The sequence below is a fragment of the Priapulus caudatus genome, unplaced genomic scaffold (assembly GCF_000485595.1).
Source record: "Priapulus caudatus unplaced genomic scaffold, Priapulus_caudatus-5.0.1 Scaffold366, whole genome shotgun sequence".
NCBI lineage: Eukaryota > Metazoa > Priapulida > Priapulimorpha > Priapulimorphida > Priapulidae > Priapulus > Priapulus caudatus.
In genome coordinates this window covers 220,854-235,773 of record NW_014577427.1, presented here as the reverse complement: position 1 = coordinate 235,773, position 14,920 = coordinate 220,854, and the positions used below count along the sequence as shown (strand labels likewise).

Here is a 14,920-nt window from a genome sequence, read left to right as displayed (position 1 = left end):
CTTCGAAAACCGAAAGTTTTTTTCGTGGAGGTCGTCTGCACACCAAAGCTCGCGTTTGGCTGCACAAGGTTCACTGCAGAAATATTAAAGTGTTTGGCATTACTCATACATATTGTACTGTACCAGTACTGCATTTGGCTTCTTGAAAACTTGGGTTTTAGTACTGGCTAGTAGGATATACGATATGTATATCTGTACTGTACTACCATTGTGAAATCCGAAAAATTCCGAATTCCGAAACGTGTCTGGTCCCGGATTTCGGATTATTGATTGTGTACTGTAGTAATGTTAAGCACCAGGATAAACGACAGTTCGTTGTCAGAAACATCACATGTAGTGACGACTATCACAAGTCTAAAATGTCATAAATTTTGCAGGACACTTACACTTTCAACTTTGCACCACTAAAAGTTATGAAAATTCAGACTTATCAGAGTCATAACTACTTATGATGTTTCACAAAACGAGCCCCTGATGCAGATGAATACTTTAGCAATTGATTACCGTAACTAGGTGGTGGGGGCACCTGCAGGGTGGTTTGACAGACGAGGCGTTGGTGCCAATTCATCGATCCGTCTAAGTGTGACAAGCATTTGGCATTATAAATTTCCCACTCAGCTAAGCTAGACTAGTTTATACGTGGTTTTTCGTGCACCCGCATGGTGACCTGGCAGCGCCTTCTTCCCAAGCATTGTCTTTTAGAACATCCTACCTCAACAACGATTGGCTAGAGCTGCAGTGTCCATCACTCCAGGACACCGATAGGTCAATAATTCCCCCCAGGAGTGGTGCTGGGTTGGTGCTACGCATAGTAGCTTGGAGAAACTAGCAGGTCGGTAAGTATAGCCAGCTGGTCATCTGTGAACATCAGCTTGTGGTCTTGCCAGTTGTCGTAGTGCGTGCGTCGGAAGTTACTCAGGGCCTTTCTCGCTGTGACCTGCAGAAACAGAGAAGTACTCACGTGAGAACATTCCCAACATCATCGCTATCAGCAACTTACTAATCCAATCGAGCGCGATACCTACGCTCCCTTGCACACATTCACTGACTATAGTCAGTCAAGCCAGACAGAAAAGCTCACACAGTCACGACAGTTTATGCATTTTCCCACGAGCGCACGCCTCGTTTCAAAATTAACGACACTTCATTGCTAAGCAACGTTTTTTTAGAATGTCTCGGTCGCAAAGCCAATTGGCTGGGACTACCCGTCGCTCGCTCCAGGCGCACGCTCGCTCGAGAAACACGGCATATGTCGCCGTCGTTAGCGACGCATCGCCAGGGCGACGACCTCTGACCTGGATGGGCTGCGGGTCATTGACGTGGTTGCTCAGCATCATCAGCACGTCGGGCATGAGCGCAGTGACGTCGTACGGGTGCGCCTCGATGTACGCGCACAGTCCGAGCACGCCGGCGTGCCGCCGCACCAGCGCCCCCGCCTGGTCGAGCGCGACTCGCCCGCCGCGCCGCCTGATCCGCGTGTTCGCCCAGCTCCGGAACTTGTCCTGCGGAAACGCCAGTCGTCGTCTGTTATACACGCACGCACACACGCACGCACACACGCACATACACACACAAAGCTCAGCCGACGTCATCGATTTACGATACGATAACGATAGCCGTATCGACGATTGATAAAATGACGATATAAATTTAACAAAATAATTATTTGTAAAATAGTCAGACACCGAGTTCTGCTGACATCATTGATTTTCGATATGATAACGATAGCTATATGGACAATTAATAAAATAATGAAATAAATTAAGAATAATAATTACATGTAAAATACGTGTACAGACAGTACTACATGCAGTGTTCGATATAAGGGGAAAATTTTGCTTGCCCGACGAATAAGCTAAAATATATTTTTGCTTGTCCTGCAAAATGTTAGCTTGTCCTGATTAATAACATAGAAATATAGTAAATGTGTAATGCATTTAATCAAATTAAATTTTAGACCCAATATCTTACTTTGTAATTTTAATACAGTTCACTAACAGTTCAAGTTAGGCACCAAACATGAAAGAACATAAAGAAGCACAATTATTTATTTTAAGTTATTACTTGTCTTAACAAAGTTGAAGCGATGGTAGAAAATGATGAAAAATTGCTCTAAAAAGCTGTTTGTCCAGCGGACAAGCTGCTGGACAGGTATACTTGTCCTCCGTGGAAATGAACAAGTGAGGACAAACGGATAGCCCTTATTTCGAACACTGACATGTCAATATCTTTTCTCTGCATGTGTCGTCTGTCATACATACCAAGCTCTACTGACATCAATTATTAATGATACAGTAATCAATGACATCTATATTGATGATTAATAAACGATGAGATAATGTTAGCAATATAATTACACTTAATATCGTCAGATACTTTTTCTCTACATGTGCAGTTCAAACCAATGCCATTTAACACTTGGTGACAATTAGTGAGATGTCACGTTGGTGGAGAGAGGTATGAGATGTATTCGGCATACCATGAACAATCTATACACCAATGAGGTATAGATTCGTTCATGGATTTTTGATGAACATTTTTAATTTGTAATTTACGTGGACTTTGAATAGATAGGCGATGTTCAATTTTTTTTACAACCATTCATTTCTATTAACACATGCTTAAATGCATTAAACAATGCTTGATACTGTTCAATATCAGGTAACTGTTAGTACCATTTAATCACATATTTATCTCGTACATCTTTGTAATAACATACCAATAAATCTGCATCCATTGTGAAGAGTTCACAGTGCAAGAACCCACCCAGGGTCACGGATGCCATTTCTCTGACCTGATAATAATAAGCATAAAATAATAAGTTTATTATATATATATGGGCGAGAGGAATAGCGACCCTCGCACGTATTTAGCCAAAGATCGAACCATGAATACGTGGACCCCGAGATGGCATAGGCTAAGGCCAACGCGTGCCCTCGACAAAATTATTTATTATTACATATATATATATATATATAAATTCAAAATATATATATGTAGGCCTACATATTGTCTTTTTTCGTAAAAAACATTCATGGAATCATGGTAAATTACATCCATTCATCCGTAAACAACATCTCTGCCTACCACCACCTATCATCTCTCCGCCTCGATCAGTAGACTCGCCCACACGCGCGATGCTTACACTGACCTCTAGCTGCTCGTTGGTCATCATGTTTAGTACGATGTCGTGTATGCAGCCGACCAGCTCGCGGCTCTGCATGACCGCAAACAGGTTGCAGAAGACCATCACCTGCAGGTACTCGAGCACAGACTGCTTGCTGCGCCACGACTGCCCGTTCATGATCTAAATAAACAGCACACGTAGTTCAGCGCGCGGGATGGAAAATTCACTGTATACTAGCGTGATGGTGGGAATTCTCAGACTTGAATGGTCTCTAGGCATAATTTCTACTTATAGGCCATGAATATGCATGAAGAAGATATTTCCTTTGAAAGACAGCAGTTTCATCAGACGTTCTGACGTTTGTATGTTATTATGAATTCATGATTTGGTATAACAAACAAGTTATTGCCAATTATCCCAAGACACACAGGGGGCATTAATTTATATATTATATCTGTTATTATTATTATTATTATTATTTGTTTATTTAGGTTTAATATGTTTATATTTGTCCAACCCAGGGAAACCAGGGGTTGTCTTGATTGGGCATATATCTACGGCTCCCTCATACCAGGACGATAGCTGTTTACTACACCAATACTATGAACATATATCTACTACATATACAGTAGTACGCATAAATAAGTTCACAATGACACCCTACCTGCTGAATGACCTTGAGGACATAGGGGATAACATCAGGCTTCAGCAGAGCCTGCGCGAGACAAGCAAGTGTCAGCATGCACTCTTTCTTCAGTTCTTCGTCTGTCGACTCATTTTCGAGCTGGCACACCTACGAAACGGAAACATGTATGGTGAGCAGAGCTAATGTCTATCTAACCAACACACGTGAAGTGAATTCAAAGAACAGACTTGCATAATCGTGTCTCCACAAGCAGTTGAAAATCTACATGTTGTAAATCTAATTAACCTGATAAATGATCATGATTAATAACCAAAATAATGGTAGTTTAGTTTAGCCTTTTAACTATCGTGCACGTGATTTGCTCATGGGCTCACACATATTCAGTGCTAAAGTGCACAGTATAAAATATAACTTACAGTGCATATCATATATGGATAAACATATCAAATATAATTTAACTTATAGATAGAAGCATATAATTCAGACTATATAATATTACTCACGAGTGGTAGTAGCTGAAAGACCTCTGGCGGTGCACTATAGTGCATACGTGCGAGGGATGTCTGAAGCCATCTCAAGGTCGTCTCAAACACACGCACGGCCTTGCTTCTCTCTTCCTCATTGACCTCACACATCGATGTGTCACCCTCCGCGTCACGGGCGACCTCTGTGACAATGACGGCAAAAATTATGACAACTCAGCGTGAAGCTCGCGCGCACAAGCAAACACACACGCACACACACCCACGTACATACATGCGCACGCACGTGCACGTACGCACATGCATGCACACACATGCATGCACGCACACACATGCATGCACACACACACGCACGCACGCACGCACGCACGCACGCACACACACACACACACACACACAAACCCACGCGAAAACATGTGCACGCACGCATACACACACACACGAGCGCACACTCGCATGCACACAAATACTTAACACGCAGGCATGCGCGCAGGCACGCACGTATGCAAAAAAATACTAAACACGCAAGCACGCACGCACATATTCATGCACATACCTGTTGTTGGACTGGTAGACTGCTGCGAGACCAACACCTGTAGCTGAGGCATAAGGCTGGTGATGAACTGTGCACGCGAGGGGCAGTACGTCTGCGTCAGGTGTGGCAGCTCCATCTCAAACAGAAACACGCTTCCCAAAGTACTGTAAAATAGCAGTAAAAATACTAATACTATCAAGTTTATGGTAGGTACCATGGACAAACATTCATCATTTGTTAAATTTTTACTCGAATCTTGACTAATAGTATTGGCTTAAAATATAAATAAACAGTTACACGTTAAAAATCACCAAATTATTAGTTAATTAATAAATTATATAGTAAATGATTTCATTTAAAATCACAAATAGTTAAATACAATAAACTGAATGAGATCAAAAATCAAATTGTTTGACATAGGGCCCTCTCATATGTTAATTTACAATAGTCTTACCTTCCTAGTCTATCACGAATGTTCTTGTAGGAGTTGCCTAACTGTGGCACAATCATTTCTAGCATGGCAGATAGTAAATGCTTGACCTTCCACTCCTGCTGACCGATGGCCGCTTGTAGCAGATACAAGTGACTGCAACAAATACGCAATAACAGAGAGATGGTTTTTTTAAACAAATCAGTTAAACCTACTGATAGACTGCTGACATACAACCAACTGTTCTCTTAATTATTTAATCAGGTGTACCACAACTAAACTAACACGCTAATATGCAAACACCCTAATCAGATAGATAGATTTGATCAGTAAGATAAGCAGAGTATGATTAGTAAGAAAGATACTAACCAGCAAGGTAATAGAGTAGAATAGTAACAAAATATTTTACAACATTATTTTACTCTTGCACTAATGCTACATATACTGCTCACAGTTCTCTTTCTAATACAACACAGTGAAGCGATTGCGATACACTACCTAGTGACCATGAAGGATCCATCTGCCTCCCTGTGAAACGGGTTCTCCATGAGCACCTTGAACAGCCAGTGTAGCCTCTTTGGATCCAGGCTCTCCTGTGAACATTTTAGATGCGGCATAGTTCCAACAAAGAATAATTCACAACGCTAAACACTCACAAACATGGATATATGAGGCATACACCTGTATCTGCATAGCTGTCAGTCAGTTGGTCTGTCTGTCTGTCTGTCTGTCTGTCTGCTGCTCTGCCTCTAACTCTTTGAGGAGAGACAGAGAGAGAGCAGAGAAGAACAGACAGAGCGAGAGAGAGAGATGAGAGGAAGAGAAACGAGAAAATGAGAGAGAGAGAGAGAGACTGAGATGATGAGAAGAGAGCAGAGAGAGGAAAGAGCGAGACAGACAGACAGACAATAGAGAAACTTGCAGATAGATATATAAATGACAGAAAAACATCCACTACGTACCTGATAATGGAATCATATAGCTTGTTGCTGCTGCTACTACTTACTACTACTACTGCTGCTGCTACTGCTCTGCCTGCTTGCCTACTGCCATGCTGCTGCTGCTGCTTCTGCTGCTTAGCCTAGCTGCTGATACATCGCTTACTGCTACTGCTTAGCTGCTATCTGCCTTGAACTAGCTACTGCTAGCTGCCATAGCTTGCTACTGCTAGTCTTGCGAGGTGGTTGAGGATACTGCCCTACTGCTACTGCTACATGTACTGCTATGTACTGCTTACTGCTACTTGCTACTGCTACTGCCCTACTGCCTACTAGCTACTGCTTACTTGCTCTACTGCTACTGCTGCTGCTACTATTACTGCTGCTGCTGCTACTGCTGCTGCTACTATTACTGCTGCTGCTGCTACTATTACTGCTGCTGCTACTACTGCTGCTGCTGCTACTGCTGCTACTACTACTATTGCTACTGCTGCTGCTAGCAGTACTGCTGCTGCTGCTACTACTACTCCCGCTGCCGATACTACTAATGTTACTACTGCTGCTACTGCTACTGCTACCGCCGCCGCCGTCGACGCCGCTGCTGCCGCTGCTGCTGCTTCTGCCACTACCGCTGCTACTGCTACTGCTACCGCCGCCACCGCCGCCGCTACTGCTACCGCCGCCGCCGCTGCTGCCACTACCGCTGCTACTGCTGCACTAGCAAGTCTCAGTGATCATACTCACGCTGGCCGTTGCTATACAGCTGCCCCAGTCTGATATCGTCTCCACGGTCATGTTCTTGATGACGAGGCGTAGCAGAGGCACCAACCATGAGTACATTTCATCCAGCTGTCACACACACAACATCGCAATTACCCCTCCGGTGCTTTTACCGAGGAGAAAAGACTCGATCAAACCACTAGATCTAACACAGATCTTCTAATATGTACAGGTGCCCGTTATTACAGGGGTGACCCTCTATAAACAGGTGCCGCTGTGCTTCTCATCTGCTCCCATGAATAGTGCTTGCTGCCCCCCCCACACTAAGACCACAGGTGGTGACCGTTATACAGAGGTGACCGTTATACAGAGATGACCGTTATACAGAGGTGACCGTTATACAGAGGTGACCTGCTAACACTGGTGTGGCTGCACTTGTCACCTGCTCCCATGACCAGTGCTTACTGTCCCCCCCCCACTAAGACCACAGGTGGTGACTATTATACAGGGGTGACCGTTATACATGGGTGACCGTTATACAGAGGTGACCGCTATACAGAGGTGCTGCTGTGCTTCTCACCTGCTCCCATGACCAGTGCTTGCTGCCGCGCATCAGCGCCGCGATGCACTCGGCGGAGAATCGCTGGCTGCTCTCGTGCGGATCGACGGCCAGCTTCTCGATGTGCGGACGCAGCACACCAAGCAACGCCGACTCGTAGTTACGGAAGATGCCCTGAAGCGCAGAACGACGTCAGAGCCGGGATTGCAGCAAGCAATTCTGGGATTATTACTTCATAATGTAGATTTAGTTCGTAATTTCATTAAAATTCGTAATGAAATTTTAGTTGGAAAAATTGAATCGTTCGAGTTAAAATTAAACTAAGACCATCCCACTATCACATGAATGAATATTGATATGTTTAAATTACATTAACAAAAATTAAAATTAAGTTTATCAAAAATTAATTAACAATATTAAATATTTTAAGTGAAAATTAAATATAAACATAATTTAAGTAAAAAAATAAATAATAAACAATACAAATGAAATATAAATATATAAAAACGATTACATGACCAACCAAAACAGACTAATCATATCCAGGACTAACGCTGGCATTTTCGCAAAATGCGATAAATAAATAACAGTGGCGATTTTACTACATTAAGTGGCGATTACAATTGTCGCATGATTTAACTGCCCACAAAATTACGACTGAATAATGAAATCATCAAATTGCAGCGTCGTGTCGTAAAATATTTTCGTACACCTGTTTTCCGATGCCCATCACCCGTTTATGCCTTGCTTATCACATACGATAAACTGAAGTGGCTATAGTTTTTCACTGGTGGGTAAAAATAATTTTGCTGGCTCAAGTCTTGGCTCAAACTTAAAAACATCCAGATAGAGCCCTGCATATGTACGGGATAATAATGGAAAATACACCGATCAGGTGAATTTGACAGTGTGTACCGATTCTTCCACGAGCAATCCCAGCGTATCAGCGCGGAAGTCGAATCGCGTACCTTGAGAAACGTGTACTTTCTCGCATCGAACTTGTCCTTGCCCTTCCTGTCTTCCAGGGACATGAATCCGACGAGCTTCTCTATGAACACGGGATCGCTCATGGCATCGAACAACGGAATCTCCTCCTGCAGGAAACCAAAACAGCAAAGGTTGACTTCACTCGCCCGGAGCCATGGTCGTGGCATACTCCGCCTCCACCGACAAACACCCACATATACAACTGGGTAACACTCAGGGTGGGCAATCCATCGCAAATAATCACTATTAATCAAATGTTAATAATTAGCAATAAAAATTCATACATAATTATGTAAATTAATAAATTATAATAATAATTATTCATTAATTTTTATTATTATGACTAATTATAACTATTGTGGGTAATAATAATTAATAAAAATTGCCTCTTCTCGTCTACACCCGCTTCGATAGTACCTCGTCGAGATCGTCTCTCTTCCTGGCCCCTGGTGGCCGCTCGGGGTTGAGTGCATGCGCCATCAGCGGCTTCGGCCAGCAGTAGTAGCCGAGGTGCGTCTTGTCGATCATCACACAGCGGCGCCAACTGTCGGCCGTGTTGGGAACGTCCTTCATGTCGAGCAGCAGCCAATCGTTGTTCGGCTGAGAGAGCGGCGGCAGCGTGTCCTCCTCGCTTGCGCCCATCTTCGATTCGCTCTCGGCAGTGGCCATCTTTGATCCTCTGTCGCCAGCGGCCATCTTTGATCCTTTCTCGGCGGCTGCGGTCAGGGCATCTGATATTGCGTCTGGAGTCGGCGGACTTCCCGGGCAACCTAAAGTTGCCACCGACTCGGACGTTTCGGCGGGAGTCGCGCAGTCTGTACTCGCAGGTACAGGGGTGCAGGCCGGGGTTGCGATCTGCGATGGCTTGGTTCCCATCAAGGACTCGCGAGGGCACTCCGTGGCGACAAAGTGACCCGTCGTAACGTCCACCTCCTTCTTCTCACGTGTGCGCTTCTGCTGCTTCAGTACGGCACCCATCGCCGACGTGCAAAGCTGCGTAGACAGGGAATGCAATGGAAATGTTAGCCATAAAGGGAACAATAGAGGTATATATATATATATATATATAGCATAGCTTAGTATAGATAATTATGCATGTTATTATTATCTGCAATATTATTTCACTTGCTCATTATTCAATATCCCTGTACCAGTAGTAAAATAAGTACTATTGGTACTTTTCAGAATACAGAATATCCCAAAGTAATTTTAGTAGACCCGACAGGTGTCCATTGTATAGAACAGTGGTTCGTAACCTTTTTTGCGTCATGGACCCCTTTGAGAATCTGGTGAAAGCTGCAGACCCCTCCCCAGAAAAATGCACATTAGCACATAAACACAAAATTTTGCATCTGACACAAACAATCTGCACAGAATGGTCACCAGTCTATAAATGACACTTGTGGGCTTTCTCTTCAGTACCAATTATAAAGTGAAACTACCTCTATAGAACGAACAACCATCTCTAAAGGATGCTGGGAGGAGGGGGAGAAGGAGATGGATGAGGTAGAGGATGATGATGATGAGGAGGTGGAGGAGGAGAATGAAGAGGAGGAAGGAGAGAAGGAGGAAGAGAAGGAAGTGAAGGTTGATGATGATGATGATGATGATGATAATGATGATGATGACGATGATGATGATGACGATGAGGAGGAGGAGGAGGAGGAGGAGGAGTGCTCACCTTTCTCACGATGAGGGAGTCGTGGTTGAGGTTGTTGACGAGCACGCGTACGGCGTGCATCGGCAGCCGCTCGTCCTCTCTCAGCAGCTGTGTGAGGAAGCTGACAGCCACCTGGTAGTGCCTCCATCGCCTGCGCGAACACACGACAACGCACGCGGTGAGCGCAGGCCTCCCCAGCTCACTCACTCACATCACCCTCATATTATTATTATCAGCAGTTTGCAATATAAAGCTATTAGTTTAATAACTGAGTATTTTCCCAAGTTATCACAAATATATTATTATTATTATTATAACCTCATCATTATGAGCATCTGATTACAATTGTCTGTGTTATGCAGAGGAATGAGACACAGTTTTTTGGGTTTGCAAAAAAGCGCTTGATATTATTTTAACTGCATCCTAAGGCCAGGGTTTTAGGCCTGGCCAGGACCCCGAGATATTTTTGTCCTTCGGTACTATTGGATTTCATTTTAGGACATATCTTGAGGAAATTGCTATAATTAATGGCAAAAGGAATTTCCTAAAATGTTACATATTTCTAAATAACAAAGTTTATTAATAAAAAATGGCGGCAGTAGGAATGGAAAATATCTCTTTAAATAGGAAACTGAGCCTGGTGAAAATCCCTAACTTCAGAACTTTTACTAAATCCAGAAGGTAGTTTATGTAACTTATAGATTACACTCATGCAGGTGTGTTATGTTGGGTAAAACAAATTCTCTCAATCGCTCTATTGAAAATGTGCTATAATTACGATGAACACAAACTTGTCAACAAGGCCAAATCTTTGCCTTAAATCTATTATCTCTCTCAAATAAAGGTGAAATATTAAGTCTATAGACGCATGAAATGAACCGTTTGTAGCAACAAGAACCAATAGCAATATATAGTAAAATTACTTACAATTTTCCATCATTTAGTAGCTCCACGTTTTTATCAATCATTGTCTTGTATATTCTGAAAACATTTGGCAACAGAATATAAACAGAAAGAAAAACATTCTTAAATTTGTTTACACAGTATATACATATTTGCATTAGCAGTCACAAATGACTGTGTTACCCGGTCGAAAAGTTCAACCCACCGAACATTACACTACACTACATTGCATTACGTTGCATTACATTATGTTACGTAACGAACACAGAATGAACACAAGAATGAGTGCAGAGAACACAGCATGATGATCACAGAACACAGAATGAAAACAGAAATGAACACAGAATGAACACCGGAATGAAAACAGAAATGAACACAGAATGAACACCGGAATGAGCGCAGAGATGGTAGCGACAATGGGCATAGCTGCCATACACACTTCAGGTTTTCAGTGTTTCTCTCCTGGAGCCGTGCCTCAGCCTGCGTCAGCTCGGCTGCTTCTGGTGTCTGCTGCTCTGGCATGGGCTGGTGCGCCCACATCTTCTCTGCTGCTTGAAGCACAGCATCAGGGACCTGCAATCAGTCAAGTACGTCACTATATAGTGCATGATATACTGTATATTATGTACTGTGTACTAATCTGTACATGTATACTGTATTCTGTACTATGCACTGTGTACTACTCTGTACATTGTATACTGTATTCTGCACTATGCACAGTGTACTATGTACTCCTCTGTACACCTTATATTGTATTCTGTACTATGCACCATGTAGTATGGTGTACTATTTACTACTCTTTACATCAAATACTGTAATCCGTACTATGCACCGTGTACTATTGTATACGCTATATTTTTCACATACAGATATTTTCGCGAATTCAGACTTGACGGACAACTTCGCGGTCGGGGACGCGTTCGCGAAATTAAACCACCACGAAATATACAGCGTATACAGTATATAGTGTGTGATACGTACTGTACGTGTACTACTCTGTACATCGTATACTGTAATCTGTACTATGCACTATGTACTATGTACTGTGTGATACGTACGGTGACGGTCAGTGATAAGGTATCGATGTTCTTGCTGATCCTATCCACCAGCAAGTCTAGCATGTCGATTATGGACAGCTTCTCTGAATGCTGTGCCTCTATGATGGCAGGCCACACCTACAGGAGCAAGCGCGACACTCTAGACATACGCGTACACGTACACACGCGTGGTAGACGAGCATTATCGAAACCTCAACTCATCGAAGCGAAAAAACTGATAAATGGCTATATGCCCTTCTGCAGCAATTGTTCTAGAAAACATAGGCTATAATCCTGGCAACACATCCGATTTTTTCAGCTCTCAGCATAGGGATCGGATTTTTCAGAGTTAAGCGTTTTAAGGTAGGGTTAGATATTCAAGATAACAGTAGCATGGAACGTATAGTAAAATAGATTCCACATATATTATCAGTATTTACAAGTATCAATAATTACAAATGCAAAACAAGCAAGTTTTATGTACAAGCAACACTAATTGCAACACAGAAAGTGCTTGTATTGCTCAGCAATTTATTAATGCTTATATATCGAATGTTGCTGAATGACAGTCATCGTGTATTCTCACCTGTGATAGCACTTTCCAGTCATGTTTCGTCGCCAAGCACGTGGACTTCACATTGCCACGCAGTATGTAGAGCGCTCCCTTAACACACAAAAAAAAAGAAGCTCGTGCAACCAGTAATAGCAACATCAACAAAATACGTTACAATCCAACTCAATCGCCCACACAGCACACTGCTTCTCTGCCGCCTTCCCCCCAAAACGCAATGAAGTGACGAAGACAGAGATCAAAAAGCGCAGCGAGACACACTGCGTGAGATGACTCCAACCAGTACCAGCAACATCAACAAAATACCTTACTATCTAACTCAATCGCACGCACAGCACACAACTTCTCTGCCGCCTTCCCGCCGAAACTCGAGGAAGTGACAGAAACGAAGATCGAAAACCGCGGCGAGTAACAGCAACATCAACAAAATACGTTACTATCTAACTCACACAGTGCACTGCTTCTCTGCTGCCTCCCCCCCCCCCCAAAAAAAAAACGTGAAACATCGACGAAGTCACGCGAGATGACTCGCTACCCACCTTGAGCTGTTCGTGTGAGATGTCCGGGTCTTCCTTCAGCAGCGCGAGTGTGCGCGGCAGAATGCGAGTGTAGCAGTGCGGAAAGTCGTGCATCACAGTCGACATGACCGCCTGCGCTCGCGCGCGCACCTGAAATACAAATTTTGCGATGACGACCTTCACTTTTTTTAGCACGACATCATTCACGTTCAAAACTGCTCGGCGTTCTAACGGCGTCAGGTTCGCAGATCTAGAATGCCAGTGAAAATCAAGAAGACGACGTTTTTACAGAGGTGCATTTAAATGGCCGGTGCCTGCGGATCAGTTTAGAGGTTTAAGAACCACAAAGGCTAAAGCGATGGCAATAAAATAAAAGTATGATCAGGAGTAAAATAATGAGGAAGTTCATACTGAGGAGTTAGGGATGCCCTCGGACTTTGTAGCTTAACGTCCGTGAGATACACCTTGGCCATGGATTCATTGTGTAGTGCCGATGGATTTTTCACCAAATTGATTTTTACTTTGATTGAATAATTTTGTATATCGAAATTCAATATGCCAGTGATTCGTACGATGAGACTGACAAATGCAACTACAGGTAGAATTCACAAGAAAAGATGTATTGCATTTTCAAGCATCGCATCTTAAATTGTTATGTTCTCTGTTACGACAAACCTGACTGTAGCGACTTGTTGAGAGAAGGAATAAATCTTCTAAACTCCTCTGGTGCAGGTCAGTGAATTGGAACTTTGATTTATCCATTATTCTCCGCTAATAAATGTGCAGAAAAACTCTGTGAGCAATGAAATATATGCGCAGGACATTTTTCTTGTTACAACATGCTGCTGTTTTTTTCCCAAATTTCTCTGATCTTTCCAAAATTCGACTCACAACTTTATTTTTATTGCTCGAGATGCTTAATTTTTCAACATTATCAAGTATGAATTTCATAATCATCACAATATGTTAGCCACAAAAGAATAATTGGCTTGTGAGGCATGATAAGTATAACAACCCCTTCTCTATAACACCAGAACTGAGAACTGACCAAAACCAAGTAAACAAAAAATTTCAATAGTAATAAATAAAGAGCATCAATTTAAACTTGATAGTGGCTACAACATAGAGCATAGCAAAACATCGTAGGAATGTACCCACCTCATGCTGCAAGACAACTCTGTCTATCAGTAGAGCTCGGATATGCCTCTTGTTCCCCATCAACTGCATAGAAAAACGTTAGTAGTACTTTAAAATTTTAGTGTTTTTGTAAATTCAATTTTATTAGCTTATTTAGTTTCCATATATTTGGCAATAATACCAGACTAAATTATATCTACAATGTGAAATCCACGGACAGATTTGCAGCAGTTTCAGTTTCTACCTGCGAGCCATGCATACCCCACTGCCCACTACCGTTGCTGTATCTGTGGTAACATACCTTATTCTCCATCGCCTTCTTGACTATGTGAAAGCTCTTCCACCTCGTATCAAAGTCATCACGCTGCACACCTTGATAGCTGAGAACAGCCAAGTAGATCTACAGGACAGCAGCAAAGAGATTTTACTACACTGTGGGGAGACAGATGACGCGTACACACGTAAACAAAGCATAATACATAGCAATTTACGATAAACACGCGCTTGATTTATCGACTTAGTTAGTTACTTAGTTTATATCTTCATTGGCGACACCTCTTCTCATGTGCACAGCTTGGAAAAATTTCACAAAAAACCACAGATACAAAATAGATAAAGATGCATCATATATGATATAGATAAATAAAATAAATATTAATATATATTAATA

The 14,920-nt window shown here is 42.5% G+C and overlaps 1 protein-coding gene across 1 annotated transcript in view; it reads right to left on the bottom strand.

The window, feature by feature from the left end:
* Positions 1-211: 211 nt before the first annotated feature.
* The window catches only part of LOC106809589 (proteasome activator complex subunit 4-like), a 32,721-nt gene continuing 18,012 nt past the window's right edge, over positions 212-14,920 (bottom strand). Inside the window, exons 19-40 of the mRNA XM_014812722.1 lie at positions 14,552-14,650; positions 14,272-14,334; positions 13,789-13,884; positions 13,135-13,263; positions 12,611-12,688; positions 12,046-12,162; positions 11,427-11,560; positions 11,012-11,065; positions 10,106-10,235; positions 8,842-9,417; positions 8,406-8,531; positions 7,459-7,611; positions 6,903-7,007; positions 5,719-5,813; positions 5,245-5,376; positions 4,812-4,954; positions 4,277-4,440; positions 3,792-3,920; positions 3,152-3,307; positions 2,720-2,794; positions 1,296-1,502; positions 212-937 (exon numbers count right to left, since the gene is read on the bottom strand). Coding sequence (XP_014668208.1) covers positions 803-937; positions 1,296-1,502; positions 2,720-2,794; positions 3,152-3,307; positions 3,792-3,920; positions 4,277-4,440; positions 4,812-4,954; positions 5,245-5,376; positions 5,719-5,813; positions 6,903-7,007; positions 7,459-7,611; positions 8,406-8,531; positions 8,842-9,417; positions 10,106-10,235; positions 11,012-11,065; positions 11,427-11,560; positions 12,046-12,162; positions 12,611-12,688; positions 13,135-13,263; positions 13,789-13,884; positions 14,272-14,334; positions 14,552-14,650 — 3,096 coding nt within the window. The 3' untranslated portion in view covers positions 212-802. The remainder of the gene's footprint in view (positions 938-1,295; positions 1,503-2,719; positions 2,795-3,151; positions 3,308-3,791; positions 3,921-4,276; positions 4,441-4,811; positions 4,955-5,244; positions 5,377-5,718; positions 5,814-6,902; positions 7,008-7,458; positions 7,612-8,405; positions 8,532-8,841; positions 9,418-10,105; positions 10,236-11,011; positions 11,066-11,426; positions 11,561-12,045; positions 12,163-12,610; positions 12,689-13,134; positions 13,264-13,788; positions 13,885-14,271; positions 14,335-14,551; positions 14,651-14,920) is intronic.